Source organism: Rhipicephalus microplus, chromosome 1 (assembly GCF_043290135.1).
Source record: "Rhipicephalus microplus isolate Deutch F79 chromosome 1, USDA_Rmic, whole genome shotgun sequence".
NCBI lineage: Eukaryota > Metazoa > Arthropoda > Arachnida > Ixodida > Ixodidae > Rhipicephalus > Rhipicephalus microplus.
The window spans coordinates 67,355,496-67,376,170 of record NC_134700.1 but is presented as its reverse complement, the minus strand read 5'-3'; the positions used below and the strand labels follow the sequence as shown (position 1 = coordinate 67,376,170).

At 47.4% G+C, this 20,675-nt stretch overlaps 1 protein-coding gene across 2 annotated transcripts in view; it reads left to right on the top strand.

Annotated features, from left to right (window-relative positions):
- LOC119178740 (uncharacterized) overlaps positions 1-20,675 on the top strand; it is a 167,758-nt gene that overhangs the window by 71,138 nt on the left and 75,945 nt on the right. For both annotated transcript variants that reach the window (XM_075875198.1, XM_037429973.2), the window contains exon 3: positions 5,570-5,788. In XM_075875198.1, the coding sequence (XP_075731313.1) occupies positions 5,570-5,788 (219 nt within the window). The remainder of the gene's footprint in view (positions 1-5,569; positions 5,789-20,675) is intronic.

Here is a 20,675-nt window from a genome sequence, read left to right as displayed (position 1 = left end):
AAATATAGGGTATTTTGACCACTGGTGATGACGCGTGAAATCGTTCTACGCAGTGCTTGGCTGAAATCTCATAACCATTATCTCTCTCATCAAGAAGCTCAAGATGCATTTTGTAGATGTTAAAGGATATCTAAACTACCAACTAAGCGCAAAAGCCTTCAACACAGCACTGATCTGCTATCACAATCCAACTTAGAAGCCATTTATAGTGCTCTCTAACACGTTCAAACAAAGTTATAAAACACTGGAATGATTTACTTGGTTTGGTTCGTGATACCAGTGTGTCTGACTTTTTGTAGGCACTTGTTCTATTGATTGATTTGTGGGGTTTAACGTCCCAAAACCACCATTTGATTATGAGAGACGCCGTAGTGGAGGGCTCCGGAAGTTTTGACCACCTGGGGCTCTTTAACATGCACCCAAATCTTAGTACACGGGCCTACAACATTACCGCCTTCATCGGAAATGCAGCCGCTGCAGCTGGGAATCGAACCCGCGACCTGCGGGTCAGCAGCCAAGTACCTTAGCCACTAGACCACCGCGGCGGGGCAAGGCACTTGTGCTATTTCTCTCATTTTTCCATTTCTCTTATTTTTTTCTGGGCTCCACTCAGGAGGTAATGATATTTGCTTACATTGGCTCATATATTGAGATACTACTGTTCCAGTGCTTTCATTTTGTATTTATGTATATAACTCCTCCAGTAGCCGTGCATTAGGCTGCAGTATTTAAAAAAATATACCATCCAAAAGGGTTGCACACAGTGCTCGGTTCCAATCTTATGACTGATATCTGTTGTATCATGAAGTGCCACGTGTGGTTCATCTTATTGGAGAACATTTTGGCGGCAGACAACGTTAAAAAGCCTTCCATACAGGGTTCAGTTGCAATCTTATGATTTATATCTATGACATCATGAAGTGTCGGGTGTGGTATGTCGCTTTAGAGAATAATTCGAGTACTGACAACGTCCAAAGGCCTTCCTTCCGTCCAAAGATTCAGTTGCAGTATTTTTAGCAATATCTGTCACATCATGAAGTGTCAGGATTAGTGAGTTGCGTTAGAGCATATTTCAACTACAGACAATGCCCATAAGAATTTATGAAGCGCATGGTTCCTATCTTATGTCAATATCTGTTGCATCATTGGGAGCCAGGCGTGCTTTCTTGCGTTAGAGGATCTTTATAAAACACACATCATCAAAAGCCTTCTATACAGGGTTCAGTTGCAATTTTATAATCGAGATCTGGGACATCCCGAAGTGTCGAGTGTGGTTTGTCGCTTTAGGGAATATTTCTACTACTGAAAACATCCAGAGGTCTTCCATACAGGATTCAGTTGCAGTCATGTGAGCAATATCTGTCACATCATGAAGTGTCACGCACAGTTACTTGCGTTAGAGCATATTTGGACAACAGAAAATGTTCAAAATCATTCTACGCAGTGCTTGGTTCCTATTTTATGTCAATATCTGTTACATCATAAGAAGCCAGGTGTGCTCTCTTGCATTAGAGGATATTTCTAAAACACGCATCACCAAAAGCCTTCTAAGTAGGGCTTAATCATAGTCTTATGACCAAACTCTGTGACATCATGAAGTTTCAAGTGTGGTTTATTGAATTAGAGAACATTTTGGCTTCAGACAACGTTCAAAAGGCTTCCGCACATGGTTAAGTTGCAATCTTATGATTCATGTCTGTGACATCAAGAAGTGTCGGGTGTGGTTTGTCACTTTTGATAACATACCGACTGTTGACAACGTTCAAAAGCCTTCCATACAGGGCTCGGTTGCAACCTTATGATCGATATCTGTGGCATCACAAATTGTCGTGTGTGGTTAGTCGCTTTAGATAATATTTCGACTACTGACAATCAAACGCCTTCCATACAGGGTTCAGCTGCAATTTTATGATCGAGTTCTATGACTTCAAAAGGTGTTGGGTGTGATTGTTGTGTTTAGAGAATATTTTTACTTCAGAAAACGTCCAGAAGTCTTCCATACAGAGTTCAGTTGCAGTCCTTTGAGCAATATCTGTCACTTGATGAAGTGTCAGCACATTTAGTTGCGTTAGAGCATATTTAGACTACAGACTATGCCCGAAAGCATTTTACGCTGTGCTTGATTGATAGATATGTTGGGTTTAACGTCCCAAAACGACCATATGATTATGAGAGATGCCGTACAAGAGGGCTCCAGAAATATCGACCACCTGGCGTTCTTAAACGTGCACCCAAATCGGAGCACACGGGCCTACAACACTTCCGCTTTCATCGGAAATGCAGCCGCCACAGCCGGGATTCGATCCCGCGTCCTGCGGGTCAGCAGCCGAGTACCTTAGCCACTAGACCAACGTGGCCGGGTCTACGCTCTGCTTGGTTCCTAACTTATGACCAATATCTGTTGCATCATTAGGAGCGAGGTGTGCTTTCTTGCTTTAGAGGATATATCCAATACACGCATAACCAAAAGTCTTCCGTACAGCATTGAGTTGCAGTCCTATGAACGATATCGGTGACATCACTAAGTATTGGGTGCAGTTTGTCACTTTAGAGAATATTTTGACTACAGACAACTTCCAGAAGTCGTCTGTACAGGATTCAGTCGGTAGAGTATTATGACCAATATCGGTCACACCCTGAAGTTTCAGACAGAGTTAGTTGTGTGAAAGCGTATTTCACCTACAAAAAATGCCTAGAAGCATTCTACACAGTTCCTATCTTAAGACAAATATCTGTTGCATCATTAAGAGCCACGTGTGGTTTGATGCACTAGAAAATATTTCTACTGCAGACAACATCGGAAAGCCCTGTACATCAGGATCTATTGTAGTCTTATGATTTAAACCTCACACATCATGAAGTTTTGGGTGTGATTATTAAGTTAATGAGTGATGTATGTTATAAAGTGTAAATAAACTGAATTTACCAGGATATTCTTAATAATATTGAATTCGATAGTGCAGGTATAGCAGCCAGGTAAATTATACACCTTGGTTTTTATAAACCTGATTTATAAACAAAACTAGCGGGACGGCAGCCCTCAGCCACCAAAAAGAGAGGGTGCAGTGTTAGCTCCCTGGGTTATTGTAGTCGGGAGGGGGGCGCTAAGGCAGCCCCTATATTGACATAACCGTGAGGGGATACTCCGGCTAACATTCGCCGTCCCCCTTTAAGGAGAAGCCTATGCACGCCTTTGATAGACGTACACTACCCATGTAGACTTATAGGTAGCAGCGCAGCCACTGCGTTAGTGTGCATTGATCATTGACGTAACCGGGAGGGGGGTACTACGGCGAACATTCGCCCTCCCATGATTAGAGAGAAGCCTACGCACGCCTATAATAGGCGTGTAGTATCCTAGACGTGAATTTTCGTTTGCGGGAGCAGCGCACGCACCGATGTAGATTTCTGGTGCATACCACTGTAGTTACTTTGCTCCCTGCGATGTCAATTACTTCTAAAATACTTAAAACTGTAGTGGGTGGAGCTCTATTATTATTTTAACACGCTATTATATCTTCGGCATCGTAAGAGCTCGCTCCAGTTGAGAACGCGCCTTTCTGTACTGAACTAGGACAGTTTTAAGCCAAAAAATCAAGCAACACTGCGCATCGGCCTTGGACGCGTGAGCGTCCCCGCGGTCAACGCATGTCAGTGGTTGCGTGCTCTTTTACTCCACTAGCGTGACTAGACGCTTTTGACGCGTAGGCGCGTGCGTACGCGTGCTAGTGGTTGGCACTTAAGGAGGGAGAGTATTTGTTTCGAATTTCACACACACCTTTGTTCCAGAGCAAGCCCCGACCATCTGAGTGGTTCCACGTACCGGCAGGTGCCTGGTTGACGGCTGCTTCTCCTCTCTCCCGCTTGTTACAAGGGATTCACGACTCCTTTTTTACGGCTGTTCACCTGCCACCTCCGACTGGGCATAAAAAGTTCTTACCCGCCCAGAGAGTCCATGCTTTTTAGACCACCATGTTCCACGCATACATCCGTTGACAGACGACAACCCCAGGCATAGCAGTTTCTATATACGAAAGAGCCTAATGATAATGGCATTTCTATTAAAGATATTTGTCCCCCCCCCAAAAAAAAACACGAACATCTCGTACATTCTTGCATGAAACCAAATGTTTGATAACCATTTGCCAGCAGCAATGACATCCTTGAAAGTTAGTGCGATAGGCGCTTTGAACAGCAGGCTCGTACGCGAGCAATATTTGAATATCTGCGTCATATATTGTGTCAAAAAAACCTCGTGCCGCTTCGTTAACATTCTGTGAAATTTGTAGTGTGCTTCTGTAATATGCTCCTAAATGTCATGATTTAAATTTTTTTCTAACTTGTATAGCAAATGTTGAGTGTTATGCCTGTCGTGAGTGTCACGGAAGGCCAGTTTTGGCGACCCCACGTCACGGCAATTAACGGGCGCCGTACTTCCCTACTGACCCTGGGAACAGCGGGCGCATGAAAGAGAGCCGAGAGGTGCAGAATGGGGTGCTCTTCTTCGAACGTCGCCGCCAACGTTTGATCCTTTTGTAACTGCGGCGGCGTCTGCAGGGTCGTGAAAGGCCGCGATGTACCACGAACAAGGATTAGGCTACGGAACGCACCGGCTGAGAGCCAAACAGTCTGACCGTTTCCACGGGGACAACCGTGGGAAAACCTCGGGTGGCCAAGCCGTATGACAACACCCCAACAGGCTGTCACTCTCGCTAGTTGAGGGCCCTCTCCCATTCAAAAAAGGGGTGGGGTTAATATATTTTTGGGGCGGAGTTTCCATCAATTAAACGCGCATAATTGGACCCAAGTAGAGGTCTCTTGTCCCCAAGAAAGAGAGCGAGGAGACACGAGGGGGATTTAAGCGCAGGATTTTGCCCTGCTAGGCAGACTAGTCGCTGACCAACATGGTGTAGAAACAGATCATCAAGTATCTCTTCTAGAAGTTTTTAGTGTAGCTCTGTATCGGCTGGCCACCTAAACTTAGCCGTTCGTCTAGTTGTGACGCGATATTAACGTCTGCAACGTAGACATCGGGACTTCGCCTCGAGTTAGCTCAACCTGCCCGAAGTCACCTGCAAGCACTAGCCTCCCGGAGCCACCAGCGTTGCAACACCGCCGACATCGCAGTCGTGCCAGAACTCTCTTGGACTTCTCGCATCCAATCGTCGGGGACGCAACGCTGCTGGTCATCACACGTATGCCTTCACGTGTTTATATCTCCGAACTTTCTTCTCCGTAGTTCTATTGTTAATTTGTGTAGTTTGTAATAGTTCTCTCTCGTAAGCTGAGTTATTGTTTGTTATGTATTTTTTGTTGTATCAAGTCTTGATGTATTTTGTTAGTTGTATTGAAGTGTCATACTAGATCCCGTGTGCTGCAATATCATTAGAGTAAAGTTTGTTTTGTTTTCTCACGTCTCTGATCTCTTCACTGTCTCTGTTTGCGTACGGAACGAACTAACCTGCTGTCATTCCCGTCGCCGACTTCGTGCTGGTGACGCTAGAGTGGCAGCTTGTAACAGCGAGGAACTGCACTTTGCCGTACGCGAGCATGTCATGTGACTGTGCAGATGGAGGAGGAACGGGATGAGCTGCGTGGTGTGGCCCAGAAGGCTGAATCAGAGGCGCGAGAGGCAGCCGATGCATTGTGCCAGATGGCGCAGGAGCAGTCGCGACTGCGTGCTGAGTTCGAAAAGCTGCCGGTGGATCTAGCAGACATGCTGAGGCAGAGGCAAGAAGAACTGGAGAGACGTCTGCGCGAATCACTCGATGCTGTTGCCAAAGAACAGGTAAGAAAAGCATGGCATTACACACACACACACACACACACACACACACACACACACACACACACACACACACACACACACACACACACACACACACACACACACACACATACACACACGCGCGATGGTTACGGTGGTAGGCATTGATTGTCTGGGGAAAAGAGCATATCGGCCGTGATGTAGACTTATGGGTAGCCGCGCAATCACTGCTTTAGGATGCATTCATAATTCCCTGCTCTGTGGTGATCGTAAAGGCATTCTAACATTCTAATTCCCAAAGATGGTATTATTCAGTTACAGATTGCCACAGCTAATGCAGAGAGCTTTTATTTCTCTTCCGGTGACTTGCACTATCACCGAGAGTGGCTTGTCAGTTGTCGAAACGGCGACACGTTTTTAGTGTGCGCAGCAAGCAGTTCATTCACTGTAAATTGCACCGTTCGCAAACGGAAAGTGTACACGCTATTAAATTTCTTACTTTTATTCTGTATACTGTAGTCGCTGCATCCATGCTGCTTACATGCGTCGTTTTTGCGTGCTGCTTGCGTGAACATCGTTTTAATTCAAGGAAAATCGTGGTGGCATGGAATAGGCCTGTCATTCTGATTTGGTTACGCTTTCTCGTATTTCCGCAAGTGACTCGAGTGAGTCTCTTGTGATGCAATGTTTTGTACATCCCTCATGCACCACATTCGGAATGAAAGCAAAGTTTGTTCGCGTTAGCTGTGAGTTATCTTGAACGAGCGTGAACAAGCCTCGCTTCGGTGCGCGTTTTCCTCATCACGCTTACCTAACTACAAGAATTGGTCTAAGAAATTCCAATTATAAGTCATCACTGCATATTCACCAACTGCATGATGATCAGTAGGCGAAGCATCTGGAGATGATTCGGGTAACCACGAATCCCCTGCACACTGCCCAATCCAACACGTAACCCTATCGAAAAAGCCAGTGGCCCTGGCCCAGCGCCATACCTGATTACTCAGCCAGTGTGGCGCTGACACTGGGACACTGTCACGCTGCACGAGCCACACTTGTGCTGCACACTGGGACACCCATTATCGGCCGAAATCTGGCTTTTAAACTGTTTTTAGAGATTTGGTCACGCGCACATGTTAACTCACGCTGAAACACGCACGCAGCCAAAAATTAAAAAAAAAGCGGGTGAGCGAGAGTTGAATCCACTGTCTCATCACATCACACATTCTAAGGCTGAGCCGCAACCCATCTGTCATGTGGTGCTAGTAAGGACTCAGGCGAAGTCGACGAAGACGACAATGTTATTGAGCCACTGTGTCACAGAAAAAATGTTGAGAGACGCTTGAAACCCTCGTGGCTCGAGCACTGGGGAGAACGAAACGAGGTTGGAAGAGCAGCAACGTGAGAAAAAATGTTCGGTAGAAGAAGCAGCAACGGCGAGAAGAGTTCCCGGGGCTCCTGCCGACGCCTGGTGTCTCGGAGCCTGTGGCTCTGAATCGCTCAGAAGTCCACGAGCCGGCCCAGAGTTCACGCGAATGTGAGACGCCACAGGCGCCTCGATGACAACTGTTCGCGACCCATGGTTTGACTTCTAGCGAAGCATCGAGTCTCATTCAACGCTGTGAGGCGTTGCATCCGCAACGCTTCACGTGTCTCCAGCCAATCTTCACGGTGAAGTGCGGTCCTTGACTTTCTCGATTCTTTTCTTGTGAACTTATGGGAGCGGCCACCACAAGTGTGCTGATCGGAGGTAGAGGGGGACTAGGATCGGGTGTGCGCGGGATGGCACTCGCCGCGGCAGCGGCTGGCAGCGGGCAGTTGCGGCACGGGTTCTGGTCAATAAAGAAGGTTCTTGGTCTGGCTCCGCGTCTTCCCTGCAGGGTTCTTGGCCGAGCAGCCTCGAAACCACCGGCATTAGGCGCCCCACGTTGGGCGCCAAATGTAGGCTCAGGACTAACGCTTATTTGAAGCACTTAGAAAGCACACAGAGGCAGCGGAAGCAACATCATCTTTACTGACCGCAGCCCCAAGCTAGACTGCCCAGGACGATAGTTATAGCGCGAGAACAAAACGACGACACAGAGACAAGAAGGACATGAAAGACACCTTTGTGTCTTTCGTGTTCTTCTTGTCTCCGTGTCGTGGTTTTGTTCTCGCGCTATAACTATCGTCCTTCTTGTTTCTGTGTCGTTGTTTTGTTCTCGCGCTATAACTATCATCATGCCATACCAACTAGCCCAAGCTGCCACGCTTCTAGACTGCCCAAGCTTGTGCGCTCCAGTACCCAAAAATCAGGGTGATACCCACAACTTGTAGGTTGGTTTATGACTCGTGACACTTATCTTCTTATTGCATAGAATGCGAGTGGCTTGTCTATTAGTTGTTCCGTTTTTAATGAAGTAAATGTTTGAATGTTTGCGTGTGCTACCGAGAATGCCTGATTCGTCCTCATTTTTCAACATGAGGAGGTGATGATGATACACCATGGCACCATTACACAACACCTGAAAGACAAGAACTAATATATTTTTCTTCACCTTAAAATAGTTCAGGTCTCCAATATTTTGATTTTGTCGTTTATACACTCATTGTCTCGTCCGTGCATGCTCGAGCCAAACTGACAGGTGACAGCTTTCTTGTTTTTTGCGGGTTGCCTTGCATCACATCCACCTGGGATGTTTTGCCGCATTGCTTTGTAGTGTAGCTGCTGATGAGTTACGGCAATGGTATATAGTGACTCGCTATGCAGTTAGTCATACGTATGTAGAAAACAGCGTTTATCTGAACTGCTCAGTGAACACTGCAGATTTTGTCTCTCGATAGTTAGGAAGTATTTTCCTCGTTTACGTTCCACGTACTACAGCCGCAGCAGTTCACTCTAGCCAAAACTACTATTAGGCTTAGCGCCGCACTTAGTGGGCCATGGTTGCTGTGAAGACCATAGGTATTCAGTTTTGTTTATTTTTCATTTATTTACAGAATACTGCGGTCCAAGTACCAAGCAGGGGGGGGGGGGGCATAATAAAAAGTGATTCACAATGCAACTGCAATAAAAAGAAAGTTCAAGCAATAAAAACATGTTAAGGCAGTAGAACACAGGATAACATTTGAACACTGTAAAATGGCAGCAAGAAATTGCAAAATTGCAACCAGGGAAACCAGAGAATGCAAATCAGATACAACGTGAAACAGTCTAAAATCTTGAGTTGTACGGTTAAAAACGGAAAGATACATAGTTATCGAAGTCAGGATTTTCATTATCACAGAATGCTTCAAAAGGTTATGCGTTCCAATCATTGATCGTCCGAGGAAAGAACGATTTCATGAAAATATTAGTACGTGCGAAGTAAGGTTCGAGTGTAACTGTGCGTATGTCGAGTTTGTCTTGAGATTCGGTTTCTTAAATAAGTTTCTGGACTAATGGTAAGTTTATGGAAATAAAGTGAGTGTAGAAATTTCAGCCGGGCAACAGCTCTTCACTATTGTAAAGTAGGAATATCATTGATGGCCATGATCGTTGTTGGTGAGTCATTTCTGTGGTAGGCATTAAAGATAAAGCGAACTGCCTTTTGCGGCCCCATCTTAATCATCTTAATATCTTTCTTTATATGTGGGTCCCAAACAACACAAGCATAATCTAAATTTGGTCTTATAAAAGCATTGTAGGCCAGCATTTTGATTTTTGAGGGCGCTGGTTTTAATTTGTCTCAAAAAACGAAACTTTCTAGAAGCAGATGAGCATGTTTTAATAATGTAGATTGAGCATGTTAGGTGGCTTGTAATTGTGACGCCCAAATATTTATATTCGTTAACCTCAGTTAAAGGACAGTTGTTGAGAGAAAACGTATAGTTAAAATGGTTGTTCGTATTTGTTGTATGCATGACAACTGATTTATCGCTATTTAATTTCACTGACGAACCTTCACACCACTTAGAAATGGCACAAAGGTTGGATTGCAGGCAGTTAGAAAGAGTCAGCTGAAAATGTAGTTTCAATCACAACTGACCCATGAGTGGTCATATTTTCATCTTCCACTACACAAATGAGCGGCTAAAAACACCAAGATTGGGCATTGCAGCAGATAACTACTGCCGGGGATGTGCAGCTTTGTGTGGTACGAGCCGTAACGACTCACCGCTAGAGTAGGTTGGTCTTCATTACCAGACCTATACTATTGTCATGCTATGTTGCGAGTTATCAGTTCTATCGAAGCCGTTTACGATATATATTCACGGAACTCAATCAAACTTCAAGCAAAGCGCACCCGCGCCAGGGGGGGCACCATGGGTGGGCTGGATCCTCTTTTTCCCAAAAATCTCGCTTGCCCCTCTTCCCCTTACAAGAACAAGCATACTCGAAACAGAACGCATAAGTTATATGCCTCTCTGCCCCCCTGAAGGAACACAATTGTCTTTGGTGCCCCCCTTCCCAGCAAAATCCGGGCGGCGCCCCTGACCCGCGCACTCAACATATGATTGCTTCAGCGTACTCGCTCATATATCGATTGCTTAACTAAATCTAAAGCAATATATGTGTACTACATATATGAGAATACCATCATGTTTGGTAAGTTTTACGCTCGACATCTCGCGATTATATATAGAGTCTTACAGAAAGTGCGCCAATCACGCCTAGTTTCTTTCATTGTGCTGATAATGTTCTCACTGTGCGGTAGAGACTGCACAGCGTGACTAGTGCCTCCCAGCGTGCTTTAAGACATTGGGCTATGATGTAAAGTGTGGCCCAGTGCGTTTAAGCGCACTAGATGACACTGGCCCCGTTGTACAGCGTGTACCAGTGCCTCCCAGCGCGCTGTAGTACACTGGGACACACTATAAAGCGTTTCCAGTGTGATCCAGCACGCTGAAACACACGGGGAGACATTGAAAACGCTCTTTCTTTACAGGGAAATGAGTGACAATGCGTGTTTACAGTATATGCAGCATTGTTTGATTGTTCATATATGCTTCGTTTTACACCAAGTGTGCCATACTGATAGAACTTCGTTTTACACCAAGTGTGCCATACATTTTTTCTCTCATGACACACTTAGGACATGAGCTCGTATTGGCTAGCATGCAGAGGATAAAAAAAAGACGTAGTTGAAACGATGGCGCAGATGCATAATAAACCACTCTGTCTTTTCGAAACCGTGTCTTATAGTGTGATACATTTACTGGTGACCCAAACTACGAACGAGAAGTTTATTATAGCAGCGTGAGAATGTGATGGCCTCAGCTCTGGTACCCGTGACACTTCACCCAACCACGTACCTTTTTCGGGTGTTGTACTGCAGTTACTACTACCATAACGTTATCGCAGCTGTGGCGTTATCGCAGCTGTGGCATAACGTTATCGCCGCTGTGGCAGTTATCACAGCTGAACCATATGGAGATCCCTCCTTATGGTTCATTCAATCCGAGAACAAATTCTGTATTCTTCGCATCATGTCAGAATTGACAAAATTTAGTTTGCGTCACAATTAGTAGCCTTCCTAAAGACAGTGTTACGAAGAAGGAAGTAAACGCGATGAATATATTGGCGAGCAAATGCGTACAACGCTGCTGCAGCCCGTGCACGTTCCCCTCAGCTCTTTTTTGTCGGCATTCTAAGGTATCTACTCAGCCCATGACATTACCCGCCGGTGGAAAAAACACCGTCCCTGTGCGATCAATCCTCGGGGCTGGAGTAGTACGGTTTAAGTCGCGAGACCTGCACTATATCAGTCGGCACTGAAGCTGTTGGTGACGTGGTATGGAGTAGAGCAATCTCGTGGGCAACACTCGTGACTTTACGAATGGCGTAGTAAAGGCCTTCGTAACGGGACATGAGTTTTTCGCAGAGACCGACCCGTCGTAATGGTAACCATATAGAGACGAGTGACCGCTGGGAGTGCTCTACGTCGTGGCGCCGGCGATCGTAAGCACTCTTTGGTTAAGCTGCGAGGCACATAAACAATCCCGGAAGACTTGGCGGGCGATGTCAGCACGGGGCAGGGCATCACGAGCATAGGCAGTCGATGAGGTGGCGTCAGAATGGAGCAGGGTGGGGTAAAAGTGGGTCATAAAGAAACAGTAGGTGAAAAGGTGAACATCCAGCTGTATCATGATGCGAAGAGTTGTATGCGAAGGTAACGAAAGGTGAGTGGATGTCCCAATTCTTGTGGTCCATGGAGACATACATTGCTGACATATTGGTTTGAGGCGTTTGGTGAGGCCGTTGGTTTGTGGATGGTACGCTGTAGTGAACTTCTGGTGGGTCGAGCAGGATCGAAGGAGCTTGTCGACTACTTTTGATAGAAAACAGCGGCTGCGGTCGGTGATCAACTCATGAGGAGCACCATGACGCAGAATGATGTCATGAAGAATGAAATCGGCTACATCAGTAGCGTAGCTGGTGGGGTGGGCTCGTGCAACGGCATACCACGTTGCGGAGTCGGTAGCAATGGCAATCCACTTATCACTGATGGCCGACGCGGGAAAAGGTCCTAGAAGATCGAGGCCGACTCGGAAAAATGTCTCATCTCGTATTTCAATGGGCTGGAGGGTACCAGCAGGTTTAAGCACAGGTGTCTTGTGGCGCTGGCAGAGGTCGCACACCACAACGTGCTCTCGCAGAGAATGGTAGAGGGCGGGTCAAAATAATCGTCTGCGAACGTGGTCATGCGTGCGTGACATCCCTATGTGTCTAGCGGTGGGTGCATCATAAAGCTGGGCCAAAACGTCTGAGCGGAGATGCGCAGCAATAACGAGCAAGAGCTCAGCACCATCAGGGTGGGCGTTGCAGCGGCGCAAGGTGTCGTTGTGAAGAACTAACACCTGTAAGGCGTGGTCAGAGTGGGGAGATTGCAAACTTTTGATGATAGGACGCAAAGAGGAGTCGTGGCATTGGTCAGCAGCTATGTTAGTGAAGACGGTAATTGAGAGAACGAAGGCTCCCTGTAACCGACTGGGTAACGGAACAAGCAGTCAGCATCCTTGTGAAGTTGCCCGGATTTATAGGATATGTAAAAAGTGTACTCTTGTAAGCGCACCACCCAGCAAATAAGGCGTCCCGTAGGGCCCTTAAACGAGGAGAGCAAGCAAAGCGCATGGTGGTCCGTAATACCTGAGAATTGTCTGCCATATAGGTACGGTCGGAATTTCGCAATGGTCCAGACGAGAGCTAAGCACTCAAATTCTGTGAACGAATAATTTTGTTCCAAGCACGACAACAGTCGGCTTGCCTACGCCACGACACGGTGCATTCCTTGTTGCCGCGGCACCAGAACTGCGCCTATGCCATGGCCACTGGCATCGGCACGAAGCTCCGTGGCCACAGATGGGTCGAAGTGTGCTAGGACTGGTGGACTAGTGAGAATGTGAACGAGTGACGAGAAGGCGTTTGCTTGCTGTTGGCCGCAGGTGAATGCTACATATGTTTTGAGGAGGCAAGTTAGAGTACTGGCTACTTCAGCAAAATTCTCGACAAAACGATGGAAGTAGGAGCCCAGTCCCAGAAAACTTAAGACGTCCTTGGCTGAGTGTAATGTAGGAAAGTAATTAGCTGATCGGACTTTTGCAGGTTCTGGTTGTACACCCGCAGCGTAAACATGATGGCGGAGTACGCAGATTTGGCGTTGCACAAAGTGACATTTGGACAAGTTGCAGGTTGTGACGTCGGAAAACATCAAGCACTGTGGACAAATGGGCAAGATGGTTTTCGAAAGTAGTCGAAAAAACAATAACATTGTCTACATAGCAGAGGCAGATGGGCCACTTCATGCCTCGAAGGAGAGAGTCCATCATGCACTCAAAAGTTGCGGGAAAAATACATAGTCCAATAGGCATCAATTTGGACTGATGAAGTCCATCAGGAGTAACGAAGTCTGTCTCCTCTCTGTCTTTGTCATCCACAACAATCTCCCAGTAGCCTGAGCGAATGTCCATTGTAGAGATATATTTGGCACCATGTAAGCAATCGAGCGCATCATCTATGTGCAGTAGAGGATAGACAGCTTTCATGGTAATATAGTTGATATGGCGGTGGTCAACACAGAATCTCCAGATATCGTCCTTCTTTATAACAAGCACAAGGGGTTATGACCAGAGACTTGATGATGGTTCGATTTTGTCCTTACAAAGATTTACGCCACTTTTCGCCGTATAATAAGCACGCTCCATGGTTGACACACGGTAGGGCTGTCGGCGAATGGGTCGGGTGTCACCGGTGTCAATGCCATGGATGTCTGGCCCAAATTACTGTCGCCGAAGTCAAAGATGTCCTGATAAAAAGCGAGGACGCGGCAGACAGCAGAGACTTGCTCAGGTAATGTTGTCGGATATCATATGTGTGAAAAGACTGGAACAGGAACGTGACGAGAGTGACGTTGATGAAAAATCGGGTGGCAATTCAGTGGTTAGGGCGGATACTGTGTGGTCGACCAATGGCGTTACATGCGCAAGGACATGCCACGAGGAATAAATTGCGCCGAGAAGCCAAAATTGTGGACGGGAAATGAAGTTTGGTTTTTCTTAACGGTATACAGCCACCGTGTTGAGGAGCCCGACATTACGTGTCATGGCCACGTAAGAAATTAGAGCAGCCACATAATCTCCCCCGGGTACTAGAAAAGATGGTGAGAATCGGACTTGGACTGCAGCTTGTGGTGGAAGTCAGAGAAAATCGGCAAATCGTAGACGAGGTGGGCTGGTAAAGACGATCTCTGAGAAGGAAGGATAGGAGTTCGAGCAGAAGAAGACCTTCAGAACAGTCAGTGAATGCAACGTGCGAAGTCAGAATGTCGAGTCCAAGGATGAATTCGTGAGGGCAATTGCCCAGTACAGCAAACAGAACTGAAATGTGATGCTCAGAAATTGTTAATCACGCATTGCCCATTTCAAGCACAGCAGAAGTACTCCCATCCGCTGGACGAATCGTAGGCGCGATCGCAGGCGTCACAATTTTTTGGAAACGGCGGCGGAAATCCAAGCTCACCACAGACGTTTGTGCAACCGTATCAATAACAGCAGTTACAGGTAAATCTTCGACGAAAATAGCAAGAATGTTGCGCCCCTGGTCGGTAGTAAGCAGAGGAATTGTAGTCCAAGTCGTGTATGCAGCGTAAACTCCGGGGGCTACACCGGCCAGTTTTCCGAGCGACGGTCGTAGGGTGACTGAGAACGGCGGGGTTGGGCGAGCGGGACTGACGACGCACGGGCGATGGCGAGCGGCTGGTCCGACGTTCTGAATTATGCTCTGCACCTGTCTCTGCACGCTAGGATGGGGCATAAGGTGCACGTTTGGAGCGAGGTCCCCAATCATAGAAGCTCGGTCGAGGTGATGAGGTCCAAAAGCTGCGGCAATGGCGAGCGATGTGTCCTATCTGATGGCACGCGAAACATATGGGCCGATCATCATGAGTGCGCCCTTCAGCTGGGTTTCGTCTTGGCGCGAACGTGCGGTTCGGAGAGGCAGCCGCAACGACTGGAGCCGAGCTGGAAGTAGCAGGGGCATTTTGATGAGGTGGCGAAATGCCCATATTCGCGATCTCTTGGCGAACCGCGGCCTGTATCATTGAAACAGCATCGAGGTTGTGTCCTGGCGCGCTGACGCTAGACATAGCGGGTGCCATAGCCTCGACTTCCCGATGGATTATTCTGGTGACGTTTTCCGGCGCTGGTGGTTGATGTAGTGTGGGCAAATCTTCGCAAGAGGACGTAGCCGCCGTGTTGGGAAGGCGTTCAAATCGGTGAACTATGCGCCTACTTTTCGCCTGTTCGAAGCGACGACATGTTTCGATGACCGACTCCACCGTTGAGCAGTCCTTGCACAGCAGAAAATTGAAGGCGTCATCAACAATTCCTTTCAGGATGTGTCCAACTTTGTCCTCGTTGAGCATGTCCTTGTCGACCTAGTGGCACAAAGCCAACACGTCCTGGATATACGCGATGTACGGCTCTGTGGATGTCTGGGCACGAGTCGCAAGCTCTTTCTTTGCGGCCACTTGACGTCCGATGGGTTTCCCAAATAGATAGCGCGATTTATGCTTACAGACATCCCAGCTGGTCAACTCTTCTTGATGTGTCTCGTACCAGAGTTTTGCCATGCCATGCAAGTAGAAGATGATGTTAGCCAACATAAGCGTCGGATCCGAATGGTTGCTGCTGCTGACGCACTCATACAGAGCCAGCCAGTCATCGACGTCTATGGAACTTGTGCCATTGAATCGGCCAGGGTCACGTGGTTGCAACCCAACGATCGGCTGCGGGGCTGACGGATCTTGTTGACATCGAGTAGCCCGGTCAGTCATTGTGGTAGTTGCAATGCACCATCCATTGTGAAGATCTAGCTCCTGGGGTGGTATAGCGAGTTGTACCCCGCACCTTCCACCAAAAAAATTAGGGGGAATGAATACACGCAATGAATATATTGGCGAGCAAACGCGTACAACGCTGCTGCAGTCTGTACACGTTCACTCAGCACTTTGTCATCGTCAATCTCATTCTCAGGTATCTGCTCAGCCCGTGATAATATTATAGAGAATATTTCAGAAAGGTGAATACGTCAAATGGTCTGTTTTTTTATAAACGTCTTAACGAGCCATCACTGGTGATATTCTACAGCAAGGTATTTTTTCATTGCGTTGTCTTAACAGGAATTTTGACAATGTTTCGTGCTTAGTGTCATAGCGATTAGGAGAGCGACTTGAATCGCGCATCTGAGCTTATTGAAAATCTTCAGTGTGGCTTTCTGTTTTATATATGTTGTTTTTCTGCTTTGGTCCTCCCTATTTATTCTCCACTACTATTTACCAGGTAGTTCTAGCTACATGTGGCAATTGCGTGACTAGAGGCGTTGATCTACGAGAATTCATGCAATTTTACCGTCACGGACTCTTATTTTTTGTCATCTTGTTATATGGGCTAAGTCACAAAAACTTATGACCACTCGGCGCTAGCCAGCCACATTGTTTCGTAAACTTCGACATTGTGTCAAACTGTGCGGCGAAGATGGCGTGAAAATCCTGTTTTCTTGGCACATGTCGATGGAGTAGCTGTGGCACATGTCGATGGAGGTGAAATACTAGAGGTTCATTTATGTAGATTTCCTTGCACGTGAAAGACCGCCACATGGTCAAAACTTCCGGAGCTTTGCTGTGTTCCCCATAATCGCATCCTACATCTAGAGCATAGAAATCGAACAATCAAGATTTAGATTACGCGTACTTTTGTTACGCGTACCAGCAATAACGCTAGAAGGTGCGATTGCCACCGCGTACAAACAAGACGCGTTCTTCTTGTACTTTGAAGAACTTAGTTTTCTTCGCGAAAGTTGGTACATTAGTGACTTTCAATTTTACCACATTTCTACCACGCTAGCTTTAGAGTCATCAACGCGTGACAATACAAGAGGCCTGAGGCATTTCTGAAGTAATGCCCTCTCCCTAAAAATATTAATTGCAGCTTAGTGAGTCTATATGTAATCAACTGTTTACGCTGGCAGATAATAAGAATAAAAAAGGAACAGCAGCTTTATGCGCTCTACGTATGCCTGCCTATATACACAATGTTTCACAAAAATGTCACTACCTGCGTTGTTACTGCTGGTGTACAAGGGTGTATCGCTACTGTAAAATCGTCCTTTGGGGACAAGCTTAAACTGCACACACTGGTATTTACGCAATCGTCCGAAAGCTTCTTATTGAAACTAGTATGATCCGATGACAATGCACTAGCTGTTCGGTAAGCTGAGGAGCGGCTCAAATCAATTAGTGAAATTACAAGCAAGATCCGCTGTCAGCCAAGTGCCTGAAAAGCTGTCCTCCTAAGCATCTAAATGAAAACTTAATAAGTTCTGCTGAAGTAAACTAAGTTACTTGAGGACAAAGCTTTTCGAATACTAGCAAGCATTTCATGAAAATACATTGAATATACTCCAGCAATTTATAAATCTTCGTTTTTAGGCATACGTGTTTTAGGAATGTATGGAAGTATCTTAACTCTTTCGTGCATGTTACTCAATTTTGCATGTTACCGCCAGAAGTATCTTAACTCCTTCGTGCATGTCACTCTACGTGCATGTTACTGCCAGAGAGTGCACACGTGTCTCACCTCGACTCCGCGTTCTTTGTGTTTCGAAATGACTTAGAAATATCATTTCAAGGCAGCAAAACTGTGAAAACTAACACCGTGAATGCTCCCGGTGATTGTGTTGTGCTTTCTATCGGCTCCAGTTGCCTTTATCTCGAGCTACGAGGACTTTTCCGGGTCGAAGCTCCTTAAGGCCTGGGTGGGTCGTCACCTGTATGTATGCATGTATGTAGTAACCACCTCACAGAATCCACGCAGTGAATGATGATAAGTGGGGTGAAGCTTCAAAGAGTTTTATCGGCAAACTGTGAATCATCCGCTGGCCGCTTCATTCCGTCGTCTGTTTGTCTGTTTGATGAATGGGTGAACATACGCACGGACGAACGCAGGAATGGGCACACGCATGGACGGAAGCAAGAACGAACAGTCAGATAGAAGCGTGGAAGGACTGATGGACGCTTTGCCTCACTCAATATCACTCACTTCGTTAATATGATGTGATTTTTTTTTCATAGAAAATTGGACATCAGCCTAACCATGTCTCAGCCAAGCTGAGTGCGGCCCCAGCGAGGTCGGCCTGATAAGCTCAAGATTATGTCGCTACCACTACTGCACCAGCTGCGTCTACGAGACACCAGCGTGGGAGTAGGGCGCGCGCCGCAATTCAGAGGCACCGAAAAGTTGAACAGCAGCCTCTCCGGAACGCAACCAACGCGGCCAACGAAGAGCGCGAAGGACGAAACGCTGAACGACCCCCGAACGTGTTTGCGAAATGGCTCGTTGGCAGAGTGCAGGCAGGAGGGACCGCAAGTGGGTGATGACATGGTTATCGGGGAGACCGACAGCGACGAAACCGAGGCTGACAACAGCAAAGGCAATGACGCTGAAAACAGAAGCACACAGTGGTTCATATTGTTCAAGCGGAAGCCGAACAGGAAAATCGAGGCGAAGCTGCGGGTGAGCCGTCCTCACTTTGCACTCTGAATCAGGCCACTTAATGAGATACATGTGTGTAAATAACATACCAAAGCAGGCTCTAACAGCTTTAATGGAAATGACCACGCAAAGCTAGAAACTTGCAGAATCGGCAATTTGTCGCTACGACTCTGCTGTGAACCGTATAGAGGTTACAGTAACAGACGAAAAACACGCCGAAAGAATTGCGGTGCTTACGTGAACATAGCTGAGAACGTTAGTTCTCAGGTATGGCGTTCGTTCAAGAATTCGCGTGGTTTCGAGGCATGGCGTCATATAGAAACTATCGTCGTGAGAAAACTCGCTAAAGACGCAGTTCAATTGGTTATCTTGTGTGTGTGGTGGCTAGCGACGCTGTTTTAACAAGCGTGGTTGTCCTTTCTAAAGCTCATTTTAAAAGCGATTCGCTTAAACTTTCAAAACTACTGCCGCCTGTCTCCACTGCGAGTGCTGCTCAGTGGTGAAGTACTGCTATGTGTCTCTATACAATCACCCACTCATAAAGAGGGCCTTAGCTTTCAAAACTATCCTGAGCACCCGAAGCTGAGGAAGATGTGGATAGTCGACCCTGTGCAGCCAGCACTTCGCTGACAGTGACTTTTGCTATACCCGCCCTATGCTGTACTATTTGGTAAAGTTTCATCCGTATTTTATCTCCTTCCCAATACTTCAGCCATTCATAGCACGCAAGCTACAAGGGTAGACGACTTGCACCAGGTGAGCTGCAGCCCCGAAACCTACCGCGAAGGCCCCTAACCAGAGAGCGTCTCGAGAGTGCCGCTGAAACTAGAGCTGTATTAGATGCGAAGCAGCTCTTTCACTAGCCTGCGTAACGCTGCCTCTCCTTGTATCCCCGCCGCAGCTGTTGGAACGATGCCAAGCAGGTCAAGTCGCAGCTGCTGGTTGACATCACTTTCCATCACCCACAGAAGCTGCCGGATCCTCCTAAAACGCCGGCCTCACGATAAACAATCGCCTCCTATACTTTCCAATGGTGCGGCGCGTACGACAGACAATGCGTAGCCTGGAAATCGGCCGTGCGCCGTCTACTCGCCCGTGGCAACAGCTGCCTCACTGACTTCGCCTGCACTATATATCGGGCGATGGCTCTATCTACCGTGCACTACGCACTACCGAACTGCAGACTCCAAGCACCACAGTGGCGACTCATAGACGAAGACCATTATCGTGCCATGCACATATGTCACAGAATGCCTCGTAGCTCTCGTGTGATCGAGACACTCGCGGAAGTTGGCGCGTGGCCTGCATCGCTCACATTGGACCTGCGCGCACTGTGCCACTTGGAGCGTCTCCACCGGGCACTCGATGCTGGGCCCTGCTTGCGCGGTTAAGTGCTGTGCCAAATTCCCATGTCGGCCAACACCTGGACGTCTACGACGATGTTGTGGCTGATGATCCCGCGCACACTTCGCACTGGCTGCCCCCTCCCCGAGCGTCTCTTCGAGTGAATCTGCACTTTCGTGGAGTTTGATCAAAGCGCCAGACCTCACTCACTGCCATGACATAGGAAGTGGCGGCGGAAATGTACGGAGACCTGACCGGGAGGACGCAAGTGTTCCGTTAAGTGTTCGTTCTGCGGGATGGCTCTGCTGCGGCCGCCTGCACAGTCCGTCCGCTTGGCATGGAGCGACAGTGCCGCTTGCGGTTTTGTGCATCCTCAACAACAGCTGTGCTAGTTGGACTTCTGTTGGCTGCCAACCTCCTAGGCGAGTCGCCAGCCATCACGAGCGCAGAAATATTCTATGTTTCAAAGACTGCCCTGAGGCTGCCCGTGAGGAAGGAACGTGGCCCGCTCCTGGCTCACTGGCTGCACGCAGCTTGCTTTCCCTTCAACAGCACG